Below are 24,313 nucleotides of genomic sequence, written 5' to 3'. Positions count from 1 at the left end.
CAAAGTGCAATAAAACAAAATGATGTATGCTTGTAATATAAAAACGGACAGCTCTGCAGGTGTCTACCCCATCTACCACCCTCCCCAAAGGTAATCACTGTCTCTGGTTTAGTATGGAAGTCTCTTGAGCGTTTATCTATATATTAACACAGAAGTAAAATAATGAAATAGCATTTATTGTGGTTCTTCCTGTATGGCCCATTGTCTTATTTCAGGTATCAATTTCAAATTTCAGGTACCAATTTGAAATGCCGTCTTTATTATTTGCTCAATTCTGAGATCTTTTGCTAGACTCCATCCTCTTCCATTTATCTATTTGCACATTCCTGTGCCAAAATAATAGTTTTAATTAATTTTATATAGTGTGTGATATCTGGTATACATCTGTTCTCATATTTTCAAAATATTCTTAAATATTTTGTGGTATTTCATCTTTCAGATGACCTTTTTGCCCCTGTATGAACTTTTTTTTTCTTTTTTCTTTTTTTGAGACGGAGTCTCCCTCAGTCGCCCAAGTTGGGGTGCAGTGGCACAATCTTGGCTCACTGCAACCCCCGCCTCCCAGGTTCAAGCGATTCTCATGCCTCAGCCTCCTGACTAGCTGGGATTACAGGCATGCGCCACCATGCCTGGCTAATTTTGTATTTTTAGTAGAGAGAGGGTTTTACCATGTTGGCCACGCTGGTCTCAAACTCCTGACCTCAGGTGATCTTCCCACCTCGGCCTCCGAAAGTGCTGAGATTATAGGCATGAGCCACTGCCCTATATGAACTTCAGAATCAGTTTGTGCATTACCCCTCCATTGGCCAGATAATTGGCAGAAGGTGTTTATTGGAATTCCTGTACATTTATAGATTATTTTGGATATTGCTGCATGTCTTTTATATCCTTGGAAAATACTTGATTTTGTAAAATTTTTCATTAGATTTATTATTTGATATTTTATAGTTTTATTGCCATAATTATTAGGATCTTTTAAAAGTTGTATTTATTTCTTTCTTTTTTTTTTTTTTTTTTTTGAGACGGAGTCTTGCTCTGTCGCCCAGACTGGAGTGCAGTGGCGCAGTCTCGGCTCACTGCAAGCTCCGCCTCCCAGGGTTCACGCCATTCTCCTGCCTCAACCTCCTGAGTAGCTGGGACTACAGACGCCCGCCACCACGCCCAGCTAATTTTTAAAAAATATTTTTAGTAGAGATGGGGTTTCACCTTGTTAGCCAGGATGGTCTCGATCTCCTGACCTCATGATCCACCTGCTTTGGCCTCCCAAAGTGCTGGGATTGCAGGCATGAGCCACCGCGCCCGGCCATTTCTGTTTTTTTTTTTGAGATGGAGTCACTCTGTCACCCAGGCAGCTGGCGTGCAGTGGCGCAATCTTGGCTCACTGCAACCTCTGCCTCCTTGGTTCAAGTGATTCTCCTGCCTTAGCCTTCTGAGTAGCTGGGATTAGAGGTACCCACGACCACGCCCAGCTAATTTTTGCATTTTTATTTTTATTTTATTTATTTGTTTATTTATTTGTTGAGATGGAGTTGCTGCCCAGGCTGGAGTGCAGTGGCATGATCCTGGCTCACTGCAACCTCTGCCTCCTGGGCTCAAGCAATTCTCCTGCCTCAGCCTCCCGAGTAGCTGGGATTACAGGTGCCCGCCACCATGCCTAGCTAATTTTTGTATTTTTAGTAAAGACAGGGTTTCACCGTGTTGGTTAGGCTGGTCTCATACTCCTGACCTCAAGTGATCTGCCCACCTCACCTCGAAAAGTTGTATTTCCAATCGATTCTTGTTATGGTATGAAAATTTCTGGGTGTAGAAAATATATTGATTTTTGTTGATCACCCTACGCCCTCTGTGAGAGTCTCGTATTCATTGCTCCCTAGACTGCTTTGGGTTTGTTTGTTTTTTTCTTTTTTGAGACAGGGTCTCACTTTGTCACCCAGGCTGGAGTGCAGTGATACTATCTTGGCTCACTGCAGCCTCAACCTCCTGTGTTCAAGCGATCCTCCTGCCTCAGCCCCCCAAGTAGCTGGCATGCTACTTGTAACTACAGGCATGCACCATCACATGCAGCTAATTTTTGTATTTTTTGTAAAGACAGGGTTTCTCCTTGTTGCCCAGGCTGGTCTCGGTCCGCTGAGCTCAAGCAATCTGCCCGCTTTGGCCCCCTAAAGTGCTCAGATTACAGGTATTAGCCACCGCACCCCTTACTTTGGATTTTCTAAGTAGATAATCACATTATTTGCAAATAGAAACAACTCTGCTTGTTCGTCAAAATACAAACATCTCTTTATTTTTTCTTAAATTATGTTGCCTAGAACCACAACAAGGATGTCAAATAGTAGGTAATGGTGGGCATATTCCTGATCATTAATGAGAAGGTCCCTGAAATGATGCTGGCTGAAATGCCCTTCTTAAACACCGTCTTCTCTTGGCACCCTGGAATAGTGCCCACTCCTTCTTTGTCCCTTTTGCTACCCCTTGTCCCCCGCTCTTGAGGTATGATGACGTGCCTCAAGCTCCCTACTCTGACTTCCCATACAGCACACACTCGGTGATCCATGAGCATTTCACATGGCAGTCGTCTCATGCCTCGTTGTGATTTGTGATTTGGTTGCCTCCCATAAGCCAAGCATTGGCAGATTAACATCCCCAATCCAGGACTCCTCCCAGCACCATCTCACTGAAAAGCTCCTCTTGGATTTCTTTCAGGCACTGCTAACTCAGTACCTCTAAAACTAAGTTCGTCGTCAATAAGCATAGAGCTGAATCCCTGGGTATAAAGCCCACACCCTGATTCATTAAGAACCAGAAATAGGCCAGGCACTGCATCTCACATTTGTAATACTAGCACTTTGGAGGCCAGGGTAGGAGGATTCCTTGAGCCCAGGAGTTTGAGACCAGCTTGGGCAACATGGGGAGAATCCATCTCTACAAAAAATACAAACATTAGCCAGGTGTGGTAGTGCACCCTGGAGTTCCAGCTACCCAGGAGGCTGAGATGGGAGGATCACTTGAGCCTGGGAGGTCGAAGCTGCAAAGAGCCATGATTGTGACACTGCACCTCAGCCTGAGCAACACAGCAAGACCCTCTCTCAAAAAATAACTAGAAATAGAAGAAAGGCTTTCTTCTCTGAGAGACCCTTTCTGAGTCTCATTTCCTGCTAAAGCTGGCCTGAGCCAGCCACTTCACCTTAGTTCTATCTCAGTTTGTGCCTTGGATGTTGGCCACACAGCCTGCCTGGCTCAAGAGCTCCTGCCATCCTTGGACACTTGCCCCAAGAACCACATCCTTCCCTGCCAACACCCTCTGCTCCCTCGCCTGCTGTCCCTAGGCATGCATGTGGTCAGTTCACCCAACTCTCTGGTCATCACCCTCCTCCCTGTCTCTGGGGGTAGGGGGTGGAGACTTCCTCTATGGCCTTGTGGAAGACAAATGGAGGCTTTAGGAATTCCTCTGGGGTTCATTCCATCCGGATGCAGGGTAATGAGGCTAATTTCTGCTCATCTCTGTGTGGGCAGGAAATATGAGCTGTACAGCATGGACTGGGACCTGAAGGAGGAACTCAGAGATTGCCTGGTGGCTGCTGCACCCTATGGGGGCCCCATTGGTATGTTGCCCCTCCACTACCATCTGCTCTGGGACCCTGGAATGAACTCAAGGTCATTGACTCCTGGGTCCTTGCTGTCAGGTTGTTCTTATTGCCACCCCCTACTCACCCTGCTGAGATGCTTTTACTTCTGGTTTTTATAGGCCTGCTTCACATGGGGGTGGGCCTGGGGAGCCAGGAGGTGAGGCCTACTTCACATGGGGTGGGCCTGGGGGGCTAGGACAGAAGGTCTCTTCTCAAACTGCAGCACTGCTGAGGAACCCCTGGCGGAAGGAGAAAGCTGCCAGTGTGAGGCCAGTGCTCGATATATACTCTGCTTCCGGCATGCCCCTGGCCAGCCTGCTGGTGAGCACTTCTGATGGTCCCTGGGGCTTGGGGCTGGACAGGGTTTCCTCATCTGAGGACAGCCTCAGGAACCTCTCTCCCCTGCAGTGGAAGAGTGGACCTGTGGTGTCCCTGGGCTGGTCAGCTGAGGAGGAGCTGCTCTGTGTGCAGGAAGATGGTGCTGTACTGGTTTACGGGCTTCATGGTGACTTCCGGAGACACTTCAGCATGGGCAATGTAGGGGTCACAGAGGGCTGGGGAAGCGGGGTAGAGTTTATGACCCTGTGGCTCCCTTACCCCATGGCCCCTCTCCTCAGGAAGTGCTCCAGAACCGGGTTCTGGATGCCCGGATCTTTCACACTGAGTTTGGTTCTGGAGTGGCCATCCTCACAGGGGCCCACCGCTTCACCCTCAGTGCCAATGTGGGTGACCTCAAACTCCGCCGGATGCCAGAGGTGCCAGGTAAGCCCTGACACCGCTGAGATAGCCAAGCAGTACCCACAGATGTGCCTCTAGCCTGTGAGACCCGTAAAAGCAGAAGCCGTGGCTGAAGACCCATAGAAGCAGAAACTGTGAGCCTTGGTCACCCTAACACTGTCCTTTTCCCTGGACATAGGTCTGCAAAGTGCACCCTCCTGCTGGACTGCGCTGTGCCAGGACCGAGTGGCACACATTCTTCTGGCTGTGGGGCCCGATCTTTATCTTTTGGACCATGCAGCCTGCTCCGCAGTGGTGAGGGTCCTGAGTGGGAATGAAGTGGAGGGGCTGGGTTAGGCAACAGGAAGGCTCTGAAAAGTCAGTATATATCTGTCCCACCCCTACCCTGGCTCTGCCTCAGACGCCCCCTGGCCTGGCCCCAGGAGTAAGCAGCTTCCTACAGATGGCTGTTTCCTTCACCTACCGACACCTGGCACTCTTCACAGACACAGGCTACATCTGGATGGGAACGGCATCACTCAAGGTGTGATCCTGGGGCAACACAGGGGTACTGTGCCTTGTCCAGGGTACAAGATCTTTTGGAGATGTGGGTGGGCTTTTCGACTAAAATGGTGACTACTGGGACAGGGCCATGACATTGCCCACACCATTTCAGGAGAAGCTATGTGAGTTCAACTGCAACATCCGGGCACCTCCAAAGCAGATGGTCTGGTGAGGATGGGGGTGTTATTGCTGGGGGTGCGGGTGAGACATAGCTTGCTTCCTGGGACAGTCAGTTCCTTGATTGGTCATGTCTACTGGCCAAGCCTAGTGGAGCTTGGATCTTACCTTCTCTGCCAGTGCACACTTGAAGGAAACCATTGTCCTCTGTGGGCCACAGCTGCCTCGAGCTGAGGGCGCAGGGATAAGAGGGAAGTGGAGCGGTCGGTGTACAGTCAGGGATGCAAGTGTATACAGGCTGTCCCGAGACAGAGGGTTGTGAGCAGCCATGTGGGAGACATGGCGGTGGGACGGTGTCTAGCCGGTGTATGTGTGCTGTTCACAGGTGCAGCCGTCCTCGTAGCAAGGAGAGGGCCGTGGTGGTGGCCTGGGAGAGGCGGCTGATGGTGGTGGGCGATGCATCCGAGAGCATCCAGTATCCTTGGAGGGCTGCCTGTGTGTGGAGGGTGGGGAGAGAAGGGTTCACCTGCCCCGTCCCATCTATAGGTGATCTTAGGAGCCTTAACCAAGCTCAGGTTTGTGCTGGACGAGGACTCCTACCTGGTGCCTGAGCTTGATGGGGTCCGCATCTTCTCCCGCAGCACCCACGAGTTCCTGCATGAGGTTCCAGGTGGGGCCTTCACGTAACCCAAGGCGGGGACTCCTCGGCACCCCAGCTGTCCTGGGCCAGTGCCGCAGAGCAGGAATAGGGTGTTGAGGCAGGGCTGAGGGTTTCCCTGCCTTTCTCCCTCACTCACCAACTCCTTTCCCCAGTGGCCAGTGAGGAGATCTTCAAAATTGCCTCAATGGCCCCCGGGGCGCTGCTCCTGGAGGCTCAGAAGGAGTATGAGGTAAAGCCCTGGGCTTCTCTCCCAGTCCCAGGATGGTTCCTCCTGCCCCTGCCCCTGCGTGGGCATGTGTGAGCATAGCCAGGTGCCACCTGTCAAGAGAGGGGTCCAGGCAGGACCCTGGTCTGGGCTGGGGAGGGCTGGCTCAGGTAGATTGAAGAGACACTGTGTCCTCCATGTGGTGTGATAGGGACGGGCAGGACATCCCCACCATCCCCACCCAGTCTGGGTTACTACTGGGAGGAGTTCTCAAGGACCCCCAAAGGCAGTTGTGGGCTGATACGGGATGATGTCTGTGGGCACCTCAGGTGGACTGAGTGGGCTGAGGGAGTTGGGGCTCCAGCCTGTGCAGCCCCTCCAAACCAGTTTATTTGAACCACAACCCAGAATGGTTAGTGGCCAGATGTGGGAGTTTTCTCTGTCATGATGCCCTGGCTCTGGACTCCTCCCCACCAGAAAGAGAGCCAGAAGGCGGACGAGTACCTGCGGGAGATCCAGGAGCTGGGCCAGCTGACCCAGGCTGTGCAGCAGTGCATTGAGGCTGCAGGACACGAGCACCAGCCAGACATGCAGAAGAGTCTGCTCAGGGTTGGCCTGGATGGCCGGGCTGGAGAGGGTGGGGCTGGGAGGGGGTGGGACGGGTAGCAGGGAAGCTCTCTCCTATTGCCCTCTGGCTCTTCTCAGGCTGCCTCCTTCGGAAAGTGTTTCCTGGACAGATTTCCACCCGACAGCTTCGTGCACATGTGTCAGGACCTGCGTGTGCTCAATGCTGTTCGGGACTATCACATTGGGATCCCACTCACCTATAGCCAGTATCCCTGTGCATGCCAGAAGGGTACCTACAGCCGGGGGTGGCAGGGGAAGGGGCTGGAGATGCAGTCTGCAGGTACTTGGCAAGCAGGGCTTATTCTCCAGCTGGATCCTTAACCAAGGAAAATAAAGATACAAGCAACTCACCATCCAGGTGCTGCTGGACAGGTAGGGTGAGCCCAAGGGTGCAGTGAGGGAGCTGTCAGGGGGTGGGCATTATAGTCTTGGGTGGGGTCTTATGTTTACTGCTCCTGACCTATCTCTCTAGGATGTGGGAGGCCTGACGTGCAGGCTGAGGCCACTCTGCTCCCTCTTTCTCCTCCACCTCATTCCTTGTATCCTTTACCCACCGGGTCTACCAGGCTTGTGTTGCGGAGGCTTTACCCCCTGGCCATCCAGATATGCGAGTACTTGCGCCTTCCTGAAGTACAGGGCGTCAGCAGGATCCTGGCCCACTGGGCCTGCTACAAGGCAAGGATGTGGGATGGGGTCCAAGGGCATTTAGGGGATTCCAGGCCCTGGTGAGGTGGAGGAAATAGAAAGTGTAGAACTGGGCCAGGCACAGTGGCTCATGCCTGTAATCCCAACACTTTGGGAGGCCAAGGCGGGCAAATCACCTGAGGTCAGGCGTTCAAGACGAGTCTGGCCAAAATGGTGAAACTAAGAATACAAAAATTACAAAATCTCTACTAAAAATATAAAAATTAGCCAGACGTCATGGCGCATGCCTGTAATCCCAGCTACCTGGGAGGCTGAGGCAGGAGAATCACTTCCACCTGGGAGGTGGAAGTTGCAGTGAGCTGAGATTGCACTGCTGCACTCCAGCCTGGGCGACAGAGCAAGACTCTGTCTCAAAAAAGAAAGAGCGAGAGAGATACAGAGAGAGAGAGAAAGAAAGAAGGAAGGGAGGGAGGGAGGGAGAAGGGAGGAAGGGAACTGAAGGGCTGGGTCCTAAGGGCTTGCAGGAGTGGAGAGTGAGGAATAGCATCCAGATGTTTGTGACACCCCGCATCCCTTGCAGGTTCAACAGAAGGATGTCTCAGATGAGGATGTGGCTCGAGCCATTAACCAGAAGCTGGGGGACACGCCTGGTGTCTCTTACTCCGATATTGCTGCACGAGCCTATGGCTGTGGCCGCACAGAGCTGGCCATCAAGGTGTGGGTGCCCAGCCCTCCACAGACACTCTGATGTGGTTGTTCAGGGCCCCCACGCCAGCTCTTTCTCTTTGTGCCTTCCTTCTCACCTCACAGCTGCTGGAGTATGAGCCACGCTCAGGGGAGCAGGTACCGCTTCTCCTAAAGATGAAGAGGAGCAAACTGGCACTAAGCAAGGCCATTGAGAGCGGGGACACTGATCTGGGTGAGGGCAAGGCTGGGGGGTCCCTGGGCTGAGTGGGAGCCTGGCTGGAGTTCCCACCCCACCTTATTCTTCTGCAGTGTTCACGGTGTTGCTGCACCTGAAGAATGAGCTGAACCGAGGAGATTTTTTCATGACCCTTCGAAATCAGCCCATGGCCCTGAGTTTGTACCGACAGGTGTGTGTAGTGGGCAGGGTTGTGGTGGAGCCTTCTGAGCACTTGAGTTGGCCTTGCTGACTGATTGCCTGCCTGTGGCCCCAGTTCTGTAAGCATCAGGAGCTAGAGACGCTGAAGGACCTTTACAATCAGGATGACAATCACCAGGAATTGGGCAGCTTCCACATCCGAGCCAGCTATGCTGCAGAAGAGGTCTGAGGTCCATGGGGCATGTGGGGCGTGTGGGGCCTGTGGGCTGGGGCTGTTGGTCTGGTTCCTTCAGGAATCTAGGCCTTCGTGTTGGGTGCACACCGCATCTGGTCCTCACTGTGAGGGAGAGTCTGACGTGAGGCCAGGATGGGCGTTAGTGTCAGAGGAGCTAGCCATGCCTCTAGGACATCAGAGTGGTGCACCTAGCGGGGAAGGCTGACCCTGGCGACCCTGGGCGCAGGGATTGGGAAGAAGACTGTAGCCTGGGTAGGAGGGCTGGGGTCTTGCATGCTGTGAGTTCAGGCCTTCTTTCTTGTCTTTGTAGCGTATTGAGGGGCGAGTAGCAGCTCTGCAAACAGCCGCCGATGCCTTCTACAAAGCCAAGAATGAGTTTGCAGCCAAGGTTTGGCCCATCTTGTTCTAAGAGCTTTCTCCTCTCCTGGTCTTCCCTCCTGGTCCCTCATCCCCATCATGCCTCATTATCCGGGTTCCCAGGCTACAGAGGATCAAATGCGACTCCTACGGCTGCAGCGGCGCCTAGAAGACGAGCTGGGGGGCCAGTTCCTAGACCTGTCTCTACATGACACGGTTACCACCCTCATTCTTGGCGGTCACAACAAGCGTGCAGAGCAGCTGGCACGTGACTTCCGCATCCCTGACAAGAGGTAGGTGAGGGCCCAGGCTGCATGTGGGTCCCAAGACCACCTGCCTCTCCTGCAACACCTCCAAGCCCAGCTTTCCTGCAGGCTCTGGTGGCTGAAGCTGACTGCCCTGGCAGATTTGGAGGACTGGGAAGAGCTAGAGAAGTTTTCCAAGAGCAAGAAATCACCCATTGGCTACCTGGTGAGGCAGGGTCCTCTCTCCAGCCCACTTCCAGTGAGGGTAGTCTTCGGGGGAGAGAGCTAGGCAGGGAGACAGGTAGGATGGCCCATTCATGCTCCTGTTCAGCTGCCCGCATAGTTAGCGAGTGCTTCCTGTATACACATTCGTGGGCAGGCACCATCCACTGTGTTGGGTGTATAGGAGGATGGGTCCAAGTTTGCCTGCAGATGTTACAGGGAGGGAGAATGAGCTGCTTTCCTCAGGGAGGGCCACAGGGGGCGCCATGTGCTGGAGGGAAAGTCCTGTTTGAGGAGGGTGGAGGAGGGGACAGGGAGGGTGCATATGGGAGGCAGTGGAGATACCGAGGGCTGTTTTCTGTGGTGGGTAGTTCAGAGGTGTAGAGGGGAGGTTTGAGAATGTTAATCACAGGAGAACACAGGAAATGTGAGGGCTGGTGGCAGGAACGCCCGTTGCAAGGGGTAACTGTGGGTGGCAGAGCAGAAGTGTGGAAATAATTGTCTCAAGGCTCTGACAGAGCTTTGGTTTAGGTGGTTTCTGCCCTAAGAATGTTGAGATCACAACTGTCTGTGCGTGGGGGCTGGGAGATTATGTGTACTGATGGGCGTATACATATAAAATATATATGGACGAGGTATCCATTGGGCCTCTGCTCATAAGAGAGAGGACAGGAGGGCTGTGCGTTACCTTCTCCCTCCACCTGCTTCCTCTCCTCCTAAGCCTTTTGTGGAGATCTGCATGAAACAACACAACAAATATGAAGCCAAGAAGTATGCTTCCCGTGTGGGTCCCGAGCAGAAGGTCAAGGCTTTGCTTCTTGTTGGGTGCGTCAACTGAGGGCATGTGGGTGCTGGGTGGCTGAGCTGTGGGCTGGTGAGAGGCAGGGTTTGTGCCCTTGAGCAGCCCTGACACCACCTCCTCTCTTGCTCAAACCACAGCGATGTGGCTCAGGCTGCAGATGTGGCCATCGAACACCGGAATGAGGCTGAGCTGAGCCTCGTATTGTCCCACTGCACGGGAGCCACAGATGGGGCCACAGCTGACAAGATTCAACGGGCCAGGGCACAAGCCCAGAAGAAGTGAGGAGTCCATCCTGTACATCTCGAGCAAGGGGTTCCTCCCCTAGCACCTGGGCTTGGCAGAAGGGCCATAGTTCATCCAGCTCCTCCCCTAGAGCAATGCTGAGGAGGTGGGACATGGTAGCAGGGCTCTCTGGTTTTAAATAAAGTTGGAACACTTTAGAGTGCTTGTCTTACACAGTCCAGCCTAAGCAAAGACAAGCTCAAGACAGGATCCTCCAGGCACCACGGCAAAACTCCATGTGTTCCATTGTATTGGGACTGGAGGTGGGGGCTTCTCCAGCCATACTTGGAAGAAATCTGTCCTCTCCACAGTTAACAAGGAAAGCTTTCACTAGCTCCCAGCCCCTAGGAGGATTATAGGGAGAGAAGGCACAAAACTTAAGCACCAGTTCACCAAGAACACACTGTAAAGCATTCTCTGTGTGTGCGTGTAAACACGCAAGAATCATGCTAAACACTTTTACCATTTGTACTTCATTTATTCCTCATGACAGCCCTGTGAGGTAACATCACCCCACTTTACAGAAAGGAGATTGAGGATGAGGGAGCTTGATAATAGCAAATATGTGGCAAAACAGAGATTTGAAACCCAGGGCCAAATGCAAGCTGCAACTGGAATCGGGCCCTCTGTGAGAAGGGAGCCTGAGGCAAGGCCCCAATTTGCACTGCAGTGGCAACTGGAGGACTAATGAGAGGTGTGTGGCCTGCGGGCCATAGGGGTCAGGGGGTGGTGGCCTTTGGAACTCTTGCCCACTGAACTATGATGAGCAATTCCAAGTTGTCTCTGGGCCAAATAGAAAAGGAGGATGGAAGATTTCAATTCTGCCAAAAAAAGAACACTAGACCCACAATCTGTAGGAACACCCACGGGGTCCTCTGCTCTCCCTATCTAGCCTTCCATCTGGACTCCAGTGCACCTTGGCTTCATGCCCAGGGCCCCACCCAACACTGAGGGCATTGCCTTTTCCTTTGTTGCCCCCACTTTATCTACAAGGAGGAAACCACAGCCAGAGGGAGCACAGGCCTCACTGGAGCTTCAGGCCTCTCCCTCTTTAACACCCCCAGGGCCGAACATGCTTTTAGAAAGAGAGAGAGAGACTCAGGGCCTGAGAAGGTATTTCTTTTTTTCCTTTTCTGACCTGACTTGTAAATGAAAGTTTGTGAAAGTCCTTCAAGGAGATAATAAGTCAAATATTAAATAACTATCATGTTCACCATTTATTATGTGGGTCAAGAATCTAGACAGGTTATAACAGGGATGGTTTGTGTCTGTTTCATAGTGTCTGAGGCATCAACTGGAAGACTAAAAGGTTGACAGCTAGGGGCTCAAATCATGTGAAAGCTCACTAACTCCCACGCCTGGTGAGTGACGCTGGGCCTTAACTGGGACCTTAGCTGGGGTGGTCTGCCAGAACACCTGCAACATAGTGGCTGGGTCCCAAGGGCAAGCATCTCAAGAGGGAGCCAGGTAGAATCTGGACTGCCTTTCTAACCTAGGTTTGGAAGTTACACCATGTCACATCTGCTAGAGTGTTTGTCACAGCAATAATATAGGCCCACCCCACCAATTTCAAGGGGAAATAGACTCCCCCTTTTTTTTTTTTTTTTTTTTTTTGCGGTGTGGGGGGCGGGTGGTAGAGATGGGGTCTCAGGGATCTCCTTATGATGCCCAGGCTAGTTTTAAACTCCTGAGCTCAAGCAGTCCTCCCTCCTCAGCCTCTCAAAAAGTGCTAGGATTACAGCATGAGCCTCTGAACCTGGCCTGGACTCTACCTCCTGACAAGAGAGTAGCAAGGTTCTGGAAATACTGTGACTAGTTTTTGGAATCACAATCTGGCACAGCTCATCAGCTTTCCATTTTGGAATCAGCAAACAAGAGGAAAGGAAATAATCCCCAATACTGGGCTCATCATTCTGGGTTTTTTTTTTTTTTTTGTCTCCAGTCTTGGCCCCACAATTCTTCACTGCCCTGGTAGCTCTTTGATGCCTTTAAAAAATGTTTTCCCAGCTTTTCAAGTTCTCAGTGAAAAAGGATTGCTACCAAACAACACAGTTTTCCTCTCTGGAAAGGGAGGCTTGGCCAGTGCTTTTAGAATGTACACAATATAAAACCCACATCCCCAAAGTAACATACAATATATTTACTCATAGACTATGTAAACATTAAACACTATACACATGAAGTTTTAGAAATATGTAAGAAATAACTTTTAACAATGATGAAAAATGTATATAAACAGTGATTTCAACTTTATAAAAGGTGTGTGTGCATGTAGAGAAGCATTGGAATTGTCTATGGGGAGAGTTGCTTAAAAGTTAAAGGCAGTTTTGTATACTTTTTTGTAAAATTAGTCACTGATATGCCCCCCCACCTCTACAGTTTATTATAAAAACTTTCAAACATACAGCCAGGTAGAAATAATTTTACAGTGAACATTTGTATAACTACCACATAGATTCTACTATTAGCATCTTACTATATCACACATCTGTTCATCTGTTCATCTATCCATTCCTGTATGTCAATCCATCGTATTTTTCATATATTTCAAAGTAAGCTGCAGCATTAGTACACCTCCCCCTAAATACTTCAGAATGCATTTCAATAACGAGTTCATTTTCAGTTTGCAATTTTTTTTTTCTTTTCAGGCACAATCTACATACAATGCCATCCACAGATGTTAAATATAATTTTCTGAGTTTTGACAGATATATAAGTCTATAAATTGTGACATTTAAAAACCAGAACTGGGATTTTCTTTTTTCAAATCCTTACTTGCTCAGTTGAAATTAGTGTGAGATGCCTTCTGCCCTGAGCAGATTGTACAGCAGGCCTATACCTACAGGGGTGGGCAGGGCCAAGTTTTGTCCAATGTGTGGGGCTAGGATTGGGACTAGGACTGTGTAGCTGGAAGCAAAGAATCTGGAAACATTTCTTCTTATATCACTGGTAGCCAGTGCAGGGAGAATCAGGGCAAAGGCCGGCCATAGTGGCTCATCCCTAGAATTCCAGCACTTTGGGAGGCTTAGGTGGGTGGATCACCTGGGGTCAGGAGTTTGAGACCAGCCTGGCCCACACGGTGAAACCCTGTCTCTAGTAAAAATACAAAAAAATTAGCTGGCGGTGGTGGCGGGCCCTGTAATCCCAGCTACTCAGAAGGCCAAGGCGGGAGAATCGCTTGATTGCTTGAACCCAGGAGGCGGAGGTTGCAGTGAGCTGAGATGGCGCCATTTCTCTCCAGCTTGGGCAACAAGAGGGAAAATTCGTCTTAAAAAAAAAAAAAAAGAAAGAAAGAATCAGGGCAAAGGCTCCTACAACTTACCTTCTCAGGGTAAGGGGCTGTATGTCCTGTCTCTTTTAGATACAAAGTTTGAGTAAAAGACTCTTAGGGTTGAATAGTGGCCTGCAAAGGGACTTGGCTCTCATTTACTTCACCTATCTTATTGCCTTGCTTTATTTTCATTTCAGCATTTAGGAAATTTTCCTGTTCATTTGTTTGCCTGTGTGCCTATCCAGAATGTAAGCTCCTGAGAGCAGAGGCCTCTTCTGTCCTCTTCTGTCTTATTCCCTGCTGTGTCCAGCACATGGTCTGCACTCAATAAGTATTTGTTGCGAGAATGACTCATTGTTCCATTTATTAGAAGGGGAAAGGAGGCCCCAAGAGGGGAAGTGACTTGCCTAAAGAAACAGGAGTCCTTTCCCCCCATCCTCCAGCTCTCCTGGTCCTCTCCTTTGCTCATAAACCCTGTGACTGTTGGGGTACCTGTGGGATGGCTGAGAAATGCCTACCTGTAGGTATGTGCTCCTGTGGGCTGGGACTAATGCAGGACTAGGAGGAGGAGGGCTCTGCAGTTCCCCATTTGGGTAGGCTTGGGCACAGGCAACTGCTTCCCCTCCCTTCCTCAGTTCTCTTCTCTCCCAGGATAACCCTTTACTCTGTGATGATGATGGGTGAGGGAGCTCAGGACACTCTGGGAGCCAAGTAGGATGGAGGGCTGGGCAGGTCTCTACAGGCAGGCAGCTGAGGAGGGGGCTCTGTCTTCTTCCAATGGAAACAGCATCTGTGTGGTTGCTGAGCTGAACCCTCCTTCCCAGAGGGTCTCCAGGGTCTAGTTCTGTCACCCCTGTACACACACCACAAATGCTTTGACCATAGTGCATCTGTCTCATGGGGAGAAAGGACTTTCATTTCCTGAGAATGGGTTACTTGCCAAGCTGAACATGCCTAATTCTCAATACAGCCCTGGGAAGTTCCAGGAAGAGTTGCAGAGGGAGGCTCAGGTCACCCAGCACATGGTGGGGCTGGAGACCCGGGCTCTCTGACTACCACGCCCAACAATTTTCCCAAGTGTGGTCATATCCAAATGGGGTCCTTCAGAGAGTCTCAAAGATGAACACTTACTGCAATCACTATTTCAATTATATTAAAAATATAAGTAGCATGTCAACCCCTTCTAGGGTAACACAAACTACAAGTAAAAAACTAATCAACAAAAAGAAATATATTAAGAAATAGTAGTGTAAATTAGATACAAGACAAAAGTAAGCCGGTGGAATTTGGTTCTAGAGCATAGGGCTGCCATCCTAGCTACTGGGGTACCTCCTGCGCTTGCAGTCATTACTTGTTAGGGGTTTTCACACTTTGACTTCCAGCTTTTCACTTTTCCATTCGGTGTCGGGGGATAGATTGAGTTTGGACTTCCAGAGAAATGTGAATGCTGGGTGTGGGAAAGGATCCACCCTCACTGGGGTCTGACTGTTAGGAGACTAGGCGTGTGGGACTCTGGGCCTTTGGGCTGGAGTGTCTATTGGTCAGAGGTGTCTTGGGTTCGGCCATTTCACCCACACCTCTAGGCTGGTCCTGCTGAGAGGGAGAGAGAGAGTCACAACTCCCAGTCAAGGAGACACTTCCCTGCTGGGGAGGGGATGGCCTGAGGCCCGCCCCACCCATATTCCCAGACCATGGCTCTGGTTAGCATGGACTAACATTCCACAATACGGAGGAGTGGGGCACAGAGTCCTAAACCGGCCTGGGTTGCGTGAGGGGGCCTCAGGGGCTGCCCGGTCTGGAGGAGAGAGACACCGCCACCTACCCCGGGAACCGCAGACCCTCGGTCGAGGATGAAGCGTCCCCTACCCGCAAGCTCGGTTTGCGCGCTGCTGTGCAAATCTGTCTATCGCCTGCAGACGCCCAGCCGCTCGCCCTGCGCGCCCAGGGGCCCCTACTGGGGAAACCCGGCGAAATGTCGCATTTGCTACCACCTATCACGACTGCGTAATCGGCCTTCAGCCGCAGACGCTCAAGTCCTGCAGCAGCCGCGGGGATCCGCGTAGGAACCTGCTGCCACTAGATGCACTGAACGATTGCTTCGGGGGTGCTACGCGCCAGACGCGGTGCCGGGAGCGCCGGGAAAGGGGTACACGCCCCAACCCCGGCCTGGGGAGGGCGCACTCTGGCTCCTCTCCGAGTTTTGCGCTTCCCCTGCCCCGCCAGGCCTATCGCAAAAGGCACCCCCATCGCAGAACACCACGTGTTGTGCTTCTACTCAGCTCGGTGGCGAGCAGGGCCCTAGCAGGCGCATCTGGAAAGCCGGGGAGGTTACCCTGGAGCTCGGGTGGGGACGGCGTGGGCTGACTTGATGTAAGATGACACCCACGGAGCCAGACCCGTTCTAGGGACTTGACAGGTTCCTCTCCCTCCCCAGTGAGATCCGTCGTTCTTTAAATACCTGCAGCAATTAGGGGAGGGAAAAAAAGACCCACAGTATCACGTTTGGAGAGGATTAGGAAGATGGCTCTCGAGTTCCATGCCGCCCTGGTGGCTAGACATTGGTGTAGTTTGTCCCTGGCCTCGGTTTCCTCATCTGTAAACTGGGAAGAAGGCCCCAAGTCCTGGGGCCTGTGACTGTAGAGTGGCGGAAGGCACTGGTGCACCCGCGGCCAGTCCTTCCGGGGTCCAGCTTCCCGAAGGATTGGGCGGCCCCGGGGCGAACCCCTCCCGAGCTATCTGGAGACCGTGGAACCGGGTTCGAGGCCTCAGCCAGCGAGTGAGAGTCTAGCGGTGCACAAGGGCGGGGCCCGCGCGGGCCGGAGACGCCCGTTCGCTGTCGGCCAACCAGCGCCTGTCTCTGAACAGCCAATGAACACGCGTCTTACAGCCAAGGCCAGGTCGGGAGCGAGGCTGCAGCTAGTGCGGTGCTGACAGAGACGCGCGCGCGCGCGATCGCGCTCGGACCCCGGCTGCTGCCGCCATCACCGCCGCCCGCCCAGTCTCCCCACAGCCGCTTCCCCTCGCCATGGAGGCGAGGCCGCCGCCGCCGCCGCGGGGCTCGGAGCCGCGGGCCGGGCGGCGGCCCTGAGGGCGAGTGGCGGCCCGAAACGCCGCCGCGGAGCCGAGGCGGAGCCGCTCTCCTCGTCCCCAGCGGTCCCGCCCAACGCCAGACTCTGTGAGTGTTCGCGGCCGCTGCGCCCGGGTGGGCTCCGGAAGGCGGGGCGGCTCCCGGGGGCGGTGGGAGGGGTCCCGGGCCCAAGCCCGGAGCCCTCAGCCCTCAGCCCTCAGCCCTCAGCCCTCTTTTCCGGGTGGAAGTCTGCGGGCGCCTGCAATTTGATTGTGCATCCTTGCGGGTCTGTCGTGGGGAGGGGATCCCCGGAAACATGCTGGCCCGGGCACCGACCCCTTGCGACTGCCCAGGAACTTTGCGTGCGTCCTCCTGGGACCAGGCCAGGGCACTGCCAGAGTTCATTCTCAGAGAAGAAACTTAGAATGGCGAGAACAGAATTTGCTCAAGTCCATTTAATGGGAGGAAAGAGGAAAACTCCTGGCATGAGAAAATTTGCTTTTGCAGTGACCAACTTTTCTTTCCCTTCAAGTCCACCTCCCTCGGTCCCCCGGCCCGTCTCCCAGGCCCCTCTCCTTGCCGCCCTCTCCCAGCTGTTGAGGCTATTTAAGAAGGGAAATAAGGGCTGAGAGCTGCCCAGAATTCAGAATAGGCCAATTGAGAACGCAGGTCCCCTCCATTTTTACTTTCGGTAAATAAAAAAAATTTTTTTGAAAAAATTAGTTCCTGATTATATCTCCTGAAGATAAAAAAAAAAAAAAAAAATAGCAGAGCTGAGTCCTGTCTTGAGGGTTTTGTTTTTATTTTTGAGATCACTAATGATATTGTAAGACAGGAAAGGAAGAATGTGCAGATCCACCCTCTGCAGGGTGAACACCATCAGAAGCTTTTGCCCAGGAGAGGGATTCTGGCTCTAGAACCAGTCACATCACCCCGGAGACGGCTTCGTTTGCCACCTGCTAGCTGTGCAGGCAGCCCGAGAAACAGAAGATGGTGGGAGAGAGGAGGACTGACTAGGAAAGGGCGAACATCTTCCTGCCTGGCCACTCCTTTCAGAAACACAGATCTGATGCTGTCACTTGTTTACTTAAAAACTCCCTCGCTTTTCTTTTTCCCATGGGATGAATGAAGCCTAAAATGCTTTATCAGGTCATACAAAGCCCTTGACAATCTTGCCTCAGTTTACTCCTTTTAGCTTAATCTAATCCTTCCATTCTCCTTCCCCTCATCCCCCTTGCTGGCTGTTATTCAGAGCTGCTTGACTGCTCCATCACATGTTGGGATGTTTTTGTTTTATGTGATCCTCTTTCTTCCCCACCTTTACCTGCTAAGCTCCACTTTTTCTTTTAAAGTTCTTCTCATTTGAGAAGCTTCTTGCGGGCAGGAGCTGTGTCTTGCCCACCTTTCTGTCTTCCATGCTGGGAGAATTCTTCCTCCAAGTTGTCTTGTAGATTCTTTCCAATCTCTTCTCTTATGCCTAGGCTCTGTTTATTTCCCATTATCCACTTCCCAAGAGATTTTTTCGTGTTTTGAAGGCCTGCTTCGAGTACATGCCAGGACTTTTAGTATTTCTGATTCCACACTTCTGCATGTCCATCCCACCCAGGCCCTATAAGCAGTCAGCGGGTGGGAACTGGTAGGTCCCATATCCCATTGGCCTCCAAAAAACTGTGTCTGAAAGACTAAAAGCCCTTCAGTCTCTTCTCACCTCTACCTGCTCAAAGCGGCCTGGCTGATAACGTGCATTGTAAGGCATGGTGGGATCCCGGGGGCTGTTCTCTGTTTAGCCACTTAACATCTGGGTGAAATACAGAACCAGAAAAACCAATCCTCTGGCTTAAGTACATTCATGTGCCTTCCCTTTGTCAGGTGGATTGCTTGGGATACAACAGTGAAGAAGTCAGTCCTTACCTTTGTGGAGCTCAGAGTCTAATGTAGGGCAGGTGGATATAAATACATCACAGGTGCTATAAGATTGTAATAATAATAGCTATATTTTATTGGCTTTGTGACAAGCTATGTAATAAATGTTTTCCATGAATTCCCTCAAGTCTTTTCAAGTCATAAAAGGGCTTGTTCCTACTCTACAGGGTTGGAAACTGAGGCCAAACAGTGGTAAAATGAGGGAATAGTCAAGATTTGAATTTTGGCGATGTATTTCCAGAGCCGCTGCCAGGCTGTGCAGGGAGCATCCCCTGCCTGGGTGATTTGGGAAAGCTTTCCTGAGACGGGGGGTTCTTCAGATCATGAAAGATGCATAGGAGTTTTTCCATGGTGGACTGCACACATAGGCAAGAGGGAGCAGCACAAGCAGACTTGGTGGTGGAAGGAATCCACTGTCCTTGGGGAGGAGGAAAGAGGTTAATCATAGCTGGATCAGGTAGCTGGAGAGCTACTAGAGGATTTAAAGGAGGCCAGGGACTTGGGCTGAAAGAGTTTTGGAAAGATCATTTAGGGGCATTATAGGACCAAATGCAGATGTTCCTGCAATATAGGAGGCATTGGTCAGGTCTGACAGAGGTAGAATCATAGCCTCTTAGATCCAGAGGAAGGTGTAGAGAGAATCCTGCTCCATTTTGGGAAAATATAATTAATGCAGATGAGAGAAAAATTCAAAACTTCTAGCAATACAAAAGAGTATATAGAGAAGAATGTCCCTCCTACCCTGGCCCCAAGTCTCCTGTCTCCCTAACCTCCTCCCCAGAGATGGCTGAAGTTTTCAGTTTGTATGGCCTTCCATAGACACTGTTCCTTTATAAATATGTGCCTGCTTGTCCATATTCCTCCCACCATGGGACGTACCACTCACACCTTACTGGGTTTTTTTACTTAACATATTTAGGAAATCATTCTATTATCAATATATAGAGAGAGTTATTTGTTCTTTCTGTTGACATTCTTTTACTTGTTTAATTGTATGGCTGTACTGTAACATCTTTGGGTTAAATATTTGTTTCCAGGTTCTTATATTACAGCAATACAATGAATGTCTTTGTACATACTGTGTTATGTGCTCATTTGCAAAGTTATCTGAACAATATGCTTTTACAAGTGGAATTACTGGGTCAAGGGATATGTCTGCATTTTTGATTTGCAGACATGGAGCCAAACTGTCACCTGTTTTCAGGCGGTTGTACCAATTTATCCTCTCCCCCAAAATGTGTGGCTAGGTAGATGATCTTCAGAGAATTCAGGAGGATCAACTACAATGCTTTTTCAGCTATTATATGCCTACTTTTCCTCCGCAAATCCTCCCCCTACCCTATGCGATTCTAGCCAGTTTATTCGAATCTACAGAGGGAGATGTTGAGGCTCAGAAGGATAAAAGTAACTTGTGCAAGATGATCAGTGTGGGTGGTGGTGGGTTTTTTGCTTTGTATTTTTGCACCCTGCATGTTTGTGTTTGCCAGCACCTTTCATTGGAGGTGCTCAGTGTCAGCTTGTAAACATTATTGCATTGTTTTTTTCCGTTTTCACATGGAAAAAAATGAGATGCAGGTGAAGTTTGAGTTATGAGAGGGAAACTGGCCAAATATAGAATCTTGTCATTTTACTTTCCAGTGCAATAACTAATAAATGTTTCCAAATGCCAAAGCTGAAGAAATGTTTTTTGTTTGTTTGTTTGTTTGTTTTTTGAGATGGAGTTTTGCGCTTGTTGGCCAGGCTGGAGTGCAATGTCGCTGTCTTGGCTCACGCAACCTCTGCCTCACGGGTTCAAGCGATTCTCCTGAGCCTCCTGAGTAGCTGGGATTACGGGCATGTGCCACCACGCCTGGATAATTTTGTATTTTTAGTAAAGACGGGTTTTCTCCATGTTGGTGAGGCTGGTCTTGAACTCCTGACCTCAGGTGATCCGCCTGCCTTGGCCTCCCAAAGTGCTGAGATTATAGGCGTGAGCCACCATGCCCGGTGAAGAAATGGTTTTTTAGTGAGTCTGAGTACAACAAAAATAGCAATAATATAACACTAACTTAATAAAACTGAACAGCAAGCCCAAAAATAGCCCAACATTAAAATTTATTTTAATGTATTCTCTATAGAAAAGAGAATCCATTAAATGTAAAACTATATTTATTTTACTCTAAATTCACATCCATTTGTGTCAGTGTACAAGACATAATTTTTATAGTAGCAGTCAGTACATACAGAATATGATTTTATGATTTTTGAATTCTTGAATAGCATAAAATATTTTATATTTACTCATTTAAGTATTTGTTCATTTAAAATCACAGACTGGGTGTGGTGGCTCACGCCTGTAAATCCCAGCACTTTGGGAGGCCCAGGAGGGCGGATCATGAGGTCAAGAAATCAAGACCATCCTGGCCAACATGGTGAAACCCCATCTCTACTGAAAATACAAAAATTAGCTGGGTGTGGTGGCATGTGCCTGTAATCCCAGCTACTCGGGAGGCTAAGGCATGAGGATCACTTGAACCCAGGAGACGCAGGTTGCAGTGAGCTAAGATCTTGCCACTGCATTCCAGCCTGGTGACAGAGTGAGACTCCATCTCAAAAAAAAAAAAAAAAAAAATCACAGTATGGTATTCCATTCATTGACAATTGTAGTTTTTTTTATTTGTTTGTTTGTTTTTAAGACAAGGTCTCACTCTGCCACCTAGGCTAGAGTGCAGTGTCATGATCACAGCTCACTGCAACCTTGATCTCCTGGGCTAAATGATCTTCCCATCTCAGCCACCCAAATAGCTGGGACTGCACAGGTCTGTGCCACCACAACCAGCTAATTTTTTTATTTTTTGTTGAGACATTCTCATGTTGCCCAGGCTGGTCTTGAACTCCTGAACTCAAGTGATCCACCCACCTTGGCCTCCCAAAGTGCTGGGATTATAGGTGTGAGCCACCATTCTCAGCCAACAGCTGTAGTTGGTGCAATCCTTTTTATTCTTTTTTCTACCTTTTTACTATTATAAATGGTACTTTTATACCTCTTATTCAAATACTTCTTTTGAATTATTTCCTTGTACTCTTAGCCCAGCCTGGGCTCACCAAGTCAGAGGATACAGTTTCAGTGCCTAATTGCAATCTGGAAAGGTTGAACTAGTTTCCAACACTATCAGCAATTTATGGGGCCATTTCTTGACTGCCCATCTAGTGCTATTACAAAGAAATGTAATGATACCTTGAATTAGGTTTAATTTACATTGCTTTGGAAGAAGAGACCAGTAGCTAATTTAGATTTTTTGAAAGAAATACGGTGCTGTGATATAGATTATCTCCAAGATTTATGTAACTAAAGCCAACTCGTGGTTGAAGAAAGATTTGGTTGATAAGACTGAAATATTGTGGAAGTTTAGAATAGGATCATAGCAATATAAAATATAAGACTAGATGCTGTTCAGTTGAAAATACAAGGCATTGTGCTGGAAGCTGGGGACACCCCAGAGTAACATGGATGTGATGTTTGTCCTCATGACACTTTTGGGTTAGTGTAGTAGACAGACATTAATCACCTATGGTAATTATAGATGTGATGAAAGGGGAAGAATAGGGTGTTTTGGGAGTGCCAGAGAAGTTCAGCAGCTAAACAACATTTGCAGTTAAACATTTGTAAAGGCCCTGAGCTGAGAAGGGATTTGGTAGCTCAGGGCAGCGCTTGGCTAAATTGAATGTGCTCATGAACCATCTGGGAGTCTTGTTAAAATGCCAAGTCCTGAATCAGTAGGTCTGGGGTGGGACTTGGGATTCTGTGTTACTAACCAGCTCCTGGGTGAGGCAGATGCTGCTGGTGGGTGGATCACACTTGACATAGCAAGGCCTAATTGAGAGCTTGGTGAGCACCTAAAACTGGCTGACCATGGTGAACAGGAAGGGGCAGGTGGCTTGCAGTGACAAAGTAATTCTCTGCCTAGGCTGCACTTTAGATTCATCTGGGGAGCTTAGAAAAATCAGGGTTGCAAATGTCCCACCCACAGGCATTTTGATTTAATTGGTCTCAAGTGGGGCCTGAGAATGTGTATACAGTCATGCACAGTATAACAATGTTTCCATCAAGGAGAGACTGCATATACAACAGTGGTCCCATAAGATTATAATCCATAATTTACTATACCTTTTCTGTTTTTAGATATTTAAATACACAGATATTTATTGTGTTACTTACAGTATTCAGTACAGTAACATGCTGTACAGGTTTGTAGCCTAGGAGCAGTAGGTTATACAATATAGCCTAGATATGTAGCAAGCTGTACCATCTCATTTTGTGTAAGTAACTTTTATGATGTTTGCAGAATTATGAAATCACATCACGACTCATCCTCAGAATGTATCCCCATTGTTTTTTGTTTTTTTTTTGAGACGGAGTCTGGCTCTGTCGCCCAGGCTGGAGTGTGGTGGCCGGATCTCAGCTCACTGCAAGCTCCGCCTCCCAGGTTTAGGCCATTCTCCTGCCTCCGCCTCCCAAGTAGCTGGGACTACAGGCGCCCGCCTCATCGCCCGGCTAGTTTTTTGTATTCTTTAGTAGAGACGGGTTTCACCCTATTAGCCAGGGTGGTCTCCATCTCCTGACCTTGTGATCCGCCCGTCTTGGCCTCCCAAAGTGCTAGGATTACAGGCTTGAGCCACCGCGCCCGGCCGTATCCCCATTGTTAAGTGATGCATACCTGTATATATATTTTAACTCCCCAGGTGATTCTAATGTGTAGCCAGGATTGAGAACTAGAGACTAAAGACAGGGTTGAGACAAGAGAATGTCAGGGGGCAGAGTTGAGGGTCCTGTATGGCATGCAAGGATTTTGGACTTGATCCTGAAGGCAGAGCTAAATCTTTGAAGGATTTTTAAGCAGAAGAGTGAACTGATCTGATTTGTAGTTGTTAAAAAGTTCACTGTGGCAGTAGTTTTCAGAGCAGTAGTCCAGAGCAGTAGTTTTCAAAGTGAGGTAGATAAGATGATCCAGGGGAACTGGAAGAAAATTTAAAAGTTTTTATTGTTTTTATCTAAAAGATAAGATAAAATGTTTAATTTAGAAATTGTCACTGGTATCTTCTTGGGTCTATAGGCAAACAGTTAATGTGTTACCTCTAGAACTTTGGGTGTCCTGAAGGAAGAGACTGAATTCTGCAGTGAGCAGAGACATATTTATACATTTGTTCTCCATGTATTGCAACATGTTGTTAATAGTTTATATTAACCAGTTTTCATTGAACTAGCCTTTACAAAATGGACATGCAAAGAAACCAGTGATTGAATAAAATACTAATAATACAAGCACAAGCAAACAAGATGTCAGAGCTGATACTAGTCCAACTCCTGTGATGAATTCTTGGTGAGCTATTCAAATAAGTCAGCTCTTACTAAATTGGAAAGTATCAGGAAATTTATGAGAAACATGGACTCTATCATTAATAGGAATCTTGCTTTAAGATTCCTTTTAATCGTATATAGAACCCAGCTGCACAGTGGCTCACACCCATAATCCCACTGTTTTGGGAGCCTGAGGCGCAGGAGGCTAGGAGCTCAAGACAAACCTGGGCAGCATAGCGAGACCTCATCTCTACTAAAAATAAAAAATTAGCCGTGTGGTGTCACGTGCCTGTAGTCCCAGTTACTTAGGAGACTGAGGCAGCAGATTGCTTGAACCCAGGAGTTA

The 24,313-nt window shown here is 49.4% G+C and overlaps 2 protein-coding genes across 10 annotated transcripts in view; both read left to right on the top strand.

Moving 5' to 3' along the window:
• VPS16 (VPS16 core subunit of CORVET and HOPS complexes) overlaps positions 1-13,092 on the top strand; it is a 28,530-nt gene extending 15,438 nt beyond the window's left edge. Inside the window, exons 2-26 of one of the 3 annotated variants that reach the window (XR_002733307.2) lie at positions 3,514-3,602; positions 3,850-3,947; positions 4,035-4,163; positions 4,244-4,388; positions 4,543-4,658; positions 4,765-4,887; positions 5,020-5,075; positions 5,410-5,499; positions 5,600-5,694; positions 5,838-5,914; positions 6,368-6,499; positions 6,596-6,723; positions 6,854-6,889; positions 7,084-7,192; positions 7,743-7,877; positions 7,973-8,081; positions 8,159-8,256; positions 8,341-8,448; positions 8,771-8,848; positions 8,941-9,110; positions 9,192-9,288; positions 10,006-10,109; positions 10,224-10,474; positions 11,648-11,729; positions 13,017-13,092. Coding sequence is in view for 1 of the 3 variants with exons in the window: in XM_023220292.2 (XP_023076060.1) it covers positions 3,514-3,602; positions 3,850-3,947; positions 4,035-4,163; positions 4,244-4,388; positions 4,543-4,658; positions 4,765-4,887; positions 5,020-5,075; positions 5,410-5,499; positions 5,600-5,694; positions 5,838-5,914; positions 6,368-6,499; positions 6,596-6,723; positions 6,854-6,889; positions 7,084-7,192; positions 7,743-7,877; positions 7,973-8,081; positions 8,159-8,256; positions 8,341-8,448; positions 8,771-8,848; positions 8,941-9,110; positions 9,192-9,288; positions 10,006-10,109; positions 10,224-10,368 (2,467 nt within the window). In the remaining 2 variants the exon portion in view is untranslated. Of the gene's footprint in view, positions 1-3,513; positions 3,603-3,849; positions 3,948-4,034; positions 4,164-4,243; positions 4,389-4,542; positions 4,659-4,764; positions 4,888-5,019; positions 5,076-5,409; positions 5,500-5,599; positions 5,695-5,837; positions 5,915-6,367; positions 6,500-6,595; positions 6,724-6,853; positions 6,890-7,083; positions 7,193-7,742; positions 7,878-7,972; positions 8,082-8,158; positions 8,257-8,340; positions 8,449-8,770; positions 8,849-8,940; positions 9,111-9,191; positions 9,289-10,005; positions 10,110-10,223; positions 10,525-11,647; positions 11,979-13,016 lie in introns of those variants that run through there. The other 2 variants (XR_002733306.2, XM_023220292.2) reach the window with 2 other exon arrangements.
• Positions 13,093-16,478: 3,386 nt separating this feature from the next.
• PTPRA (protein tyrosine phosphatase receptor type A) overlaps positions 16,479-24,313 on the top strand; it is a 148,515-nt gene continuing 140,680 nt past the window's right edge. For all 7 annotated transcript variants that reach the window (XM_026455219.1, XM_026455217.1, XM_026455213.1 and 4 more), the window contains exon 1: positions 16,479-16,814. The gene's annotated coding sequence lies outside the window, so the exon portion shown is untranslated. The remainder of the gene's footprint in view (positions 16,815-24,313) is intronic.

The sequence above is a fragment of the Piliocolobus tephrosceles genome, chromosome 20 (assembly GCF_002776525.5).
Source record: "Piliocolobus tephrosceles isolate RC106 chromosome 20, ASM277652v3, whole genome shotgun sequence".
NCBI classification, from domain to species: Eukaryota; Metazoa; Chordata; class Mammalia; order Primates; family Cercopithecidae; genus Piliocolobus; species Piliocolobus tephrosceles.
The sequence above is the reverse complement of the archived record's forward strand: the minus strand, read 5'-3'. Positions and strand labels throughout refer to the sequence as shown.